At 40.8% G+C, this 4,381-nt stretch overlaps 1 protein-coding gene across 3 annotated transcripts in view; it reads right to left on the reverse strand.

Moving 5' to 3' along the window:
• Positions 1-4,381, reverse strand: part of VWF (von Willebrand factor) — a 207,628-nt gene that overhangs the window by 201,268 nt on the left and 1,979 nt on the right. For all 3 annotated transcript variants that reach the window (XM_019544220.1, XM_019544218.1, XM_019544219.1), the window contains exons 2-5: positions 3,769-3,823; positions 2,150-2,323; positions 751-853; positions 462-670 (exon numbers count right to left, since the gene is read on the reverse strand). In XM_019544220.1, coding sequence (XP_019399765.1) covers positions 462-670; positions 751-853; positions 2,150-2,323; positions 3,769-3,823 — 541 coding nt within the window. The remainder of the gene's footprint in view (positions 1-461; positions 671-750; positions 854-2,149; positions 2,324-3,768; positions 3,824-4,381) is intronic.

Here is a 4,381-nt window from a genome sequence, read left to right on the forward strand (position 1 = left end):
TCGAGCAGCTGAAGCCCAGATTAGGGGAGTTGTGGAGGGTGGCAAGTAGCCAGAGCTGAAGCTGGCAGCGCACGGCAGCCCCGGCAAAGCTGGTGGCAGCAGGGCCTGTACGGCACTGTCTGCAGGGCCCAGGGCAGTCGCCCTGATTCAGCCCCGCCAGGGACAGCCCTATCTATAAAAACCACTAATTTAGAGCTCTTTGTGTTACTGAGGGATAAGACTTGAACCTAATTAATTTTAAAGAGAAAAGGAAGAAAAAAAGACTAAATGATTAAGTCCTATAACTTATTAGCACATCAAAATGCAGTCCTATTAGATTATCTTTTTGCTAAATTAACAATATTAGCTATTATTAATTTTTATTATTATTACTATTATTATATTAGTGCCACGTTGTAGAATCTATCTTACTTGGGGCTCTTGGAGTATATATCAGAAAGTCATGCAAATATTAGTCTTACCTTCCTGAGTCCTGAAGTCATCTTCAGCAAAGCTATTAAAGTTGCCACAAAGGCCACAGGTTTTATTATAATGTTTATCTTCAAGCAGTATCTGAATATTGCCACTGATATCAATCTTTACCACAAAGCCATGCTCCTCACTGGATAACTTATAATAACCTGCCTCATTCTCTAGATGTATCCCATGGGAAGCAAAGGGCATGGAAATCCTATGAAGAAAAATAAAGATTTCTCAGAATGTGGCATGCAAATAACATGCATCCGCATCATTTGCTAATTCAATATCTACCTTTTGTCTCCCTGGGTCACAGTTCCATCTATAGAGAAGTGAATGTCAAAATATTCTCCAAGATACACAGAGAAGCCATTCCTTCTTCCATTCTGATAATTACCTGCAAGGAACCAAGAGATTATTTTCTCACTTTTAATAAATTGAGCTTCCTAAATTTGATTGTTCTTCTCAAAAGTATTCATATTTTATGTTATATGTATATGATCTTTCCATGATCATTACTGGTAAATTGTTTGCATTAGCCACCATTCATAGCTGAATTGAGATCAAGGTGCTGTTCTGTCAGACATTAGACAAATATATTATAGTTTCATAGTTTTATAGATGTTAGGGTCAGAAGGGATCTATTAGATCATCGAGTCTGACCCCCTGCCCTGGGCAGGAACGAGTGCTGGGGTCAGATGATCCCAGCCAGGTGTCTGTCCAATCTCCTTTTAAACACCTCCAAGGAAGGGGACAGCACCACCTCCTTTGGAAGCTTATTCCACATTTTGGCAACCCTCACTGTAAACAATTTTTTCCTGATGTCCAATCTGAATTTGCTCTCATCCAGTTTGTGGCCATTATTTCTAGTTACCCTGACAGGCACCTGGGTAAACATTGTATCCCCTATTTCTTGCTCACAGACAAAACAGCAATAGGGTCAATTCCTGAGTCAACAGGATTACCTGCATTGCAGCAACTCTTTCACAGATTGGGAACACACTACCCAATGTTTCAAGGGCTTCTTTTGTATTCCACCAATTACTATTTAATATAAAAGGCAAACCTGGAAGCAGGGATGAGAATATAGGACTCCCCCTTCCCGGTAAATGTCCATGCCACTAGGATTATAGTCATGTACTCTCCTGTGCTCCATCTTTGGCTCCATGAACCTTACTTTCTTTTTCACAATTGGCCACAGGGGTGAAGATTACCTCTTTTATCCCACCCTAGCTCACAGCCTGGTGGTTGGGGCACTACTCTCCTGAGGTCAGAGATGTGGGTTTGAACCCCAACACAGTGAAGCCATAAAACCTGGGTCTTCTGTTCGCTGGCCCAGGGCCCTAAAGCACTCACCTATGCTAGCAAAGATTGGCACCATCCCAGAAGGTTGTGCTTTAAAACAGTGTTTCTCAATCCATGGGTCACAAGATTATATGCAAAGATTACAAACAAATTTAAAAAAAAAAAAAAGGATCAAACTTTAAAAATGGATTCTCCTTTAAAGGACAAAAACATGGGAAACCATGGCCTTTCCCTTGTAGGCTTTCAGTTTCAGCCTGCATAGGGCTGCCTGCACTAAGCACTGTGCTAGGATCCTGCCTCCTGTTTTGAGACAGTTCAGCAGCGGAGGATGCTACAGCACAAAAAATCTTGTGGACTTGCTGCTTCTGACACCCTGCTTGAGGCTCACCTAGGACTGTGAAGGAACGCTTGTAACAGTCTGTGGCCAGGATGTAACTGCAGTCCCCGGCAAAGTCATAAAAAGACTCATCAAATGTTTCAATGTGAGCATCTCCAAAAAGGCTGCAGCGGGAAGCTGATGGCTCTTCTGTTCTTCCTTCTGCTGAGAAAGAAGTTGATGATCCTGGATATCAACAAAAAAAAATGTACTTGTAAAGGTAAAGCAAATCATTTTACGTTCTCTGTGGAACAGGTCTTTAGCTGATGTAAATTAGGACTGCTCCACTGGCTACCACATGCTCTTAAAAGTCACTTTGCTAGATTGTCAGATGGCATAAATTAGCCAAACACATTGATTAACACTCGAACAATGCAATTTTACATCACTTTCACCCACTCCTAAGTAAGATTACACCTACTCAGTATCTGACCATATTCTACACATAGTCTGAGCCTGTTATTCACGCAGTTTCCTGAAGAGAACTCTAGGCTTAGGCCAATAACCAGTGACACGCACTTGCAATACATGCATACACACATACCACAGTTACATGAGTATTATTTTCATTCCAGCCAGGAGCCTGAATACACTTAAAAGAACACATCAAAATATAGTTGAAAATGTATGTGCTAGGAACACGAGACCAGAGTAGATAGCTGGCTACAGTGCAAGAACTAAGGAAATGCCTATTATAAACATTTGGGCCCCAATCTTTAACTTCAGCAACATTCCAGCTGATCTCATTAAGCCAAATTCTTCAGAAAAGCACACTGCTGCCCAAGTAATGGGAAAAGGAATTGCCCAGTCCCTAGCAACGTTTTCCTTGAATATCTGTTTCAATTTCAACTCAGATTTGCTTTGGTTATACTCATGCCCCTTTTGCATTTGCTGGCTTAGCGTGGCAGCACTTACAAGGCTGAGCTTGTTTCTTTATATTCAATAACATAAGGTCACATCAGGGCAATTAAATAAAGCCCAGCCCTGCAAAATACTTCATGCAAAAGAATTCCATTGATTTTAGTGGATCTCTGCATGGTTTCAAGTATCTTCCTGTGTAGGTCGTGCACTGAAATTTGCTGAGCTTGAGAACCAAGAGACCTAAGTTTAGGAGCTACTGAGGACTTTAAACTGCTTTTGAAGTCACTCCAGTTTAAAGTCACTGACTTCAGTTTTTAAATAGCTCACATGCCTGATACAACAATATAAATATATACACTATGATAACATAAGTGAGTGCATGCTTAAATTGGAACTGTTTTTCTTAAACCAAACACCCCATTCATTCATGATTTAGGGCTTGACCTGGCCGGGCAACGGGGTCTAACGCTATTAGGCCTCTTCGCTATTAGGCCTCTTCACCTTCACGGAGTCCAAATACAAATCAACAGGGTACCATAAAAACACAAGGTGTTGGTCACTTGAACCTTATTGTCCTCAATGAGGATCTTTCTGAGTGCAGTGTTTTGTAGGACAGTAGACAACAACATTGTCTGTTACCTCCCACACTGATAGGATTCTTATTTGAGAAAGGAAGGCAGGCTTGTAAAGGGAATAAGTTAAAACAGCCATAAAAGGAATTTTTAAGAAGTCCAATGTTTGCTAGTATTAGAAATAAGACACCTTCTTACCCGATGTTAGTATGGGCAGAACCAACTGCATTAACAGGACCAAGAAATGGATCATCTAGTAAAATAAAAAGACAAATATTAAAATATTCTTTGTCAGCGTTTAACATGCTGAAAACGGCAGGCTGTTTCCCTGAGCTCATTGTGAACCTCACCCGCCTTCCATATTCTTCCTCAATATTTAATGAATTGGAGATTCTACCCAATACTGGAAAAACTGAAACAAAGTATTTCATAATATTGTCAACCTATGAATGTGTAACAGTTTCAAGTACATACAATGAGAAATAATGCACTGTGAGTCCTCAGCTCTGCCTTCCTATTGCTGCAGGCAACATCAGCTATCACTCCCTGAAGTAAATTTAAAATCCTAAATGTACGTACCTTATCTGGGTGCTTCTCACAGGCTTTAAAAGTTTCACAACATGCAGAACACACAACAAATCTTTACAATATTTTAAAACCCTTTGATAAGTGTTTAAAGTTACCAGTTACAAGGCAGTGTAGACAGAGACCCAACTAGGTCCTGTGAAGCTGGAGTATTGCGTCCAATTCTGGGCGCCACACTTCAAGAGGGATGTCGACAGCATGGAGAGGGTCCAGAGGAGGGCCACTT

This window comes from Crocodylus porosus, unplaced genomic scaffold (genome assembly GCF_001723895.1).
Source record: "Crocodylus porosus isolate Cpor-Errol unplaced genomic scaffold, CroPor_comp1, whole genome shotgun sequence".
Taxonomy (NCBI): Eukaryota; Metazoa; Chordata; order Crocodylia; family Crocodylidae; genus Crocodylus; species Crocodylus porosus.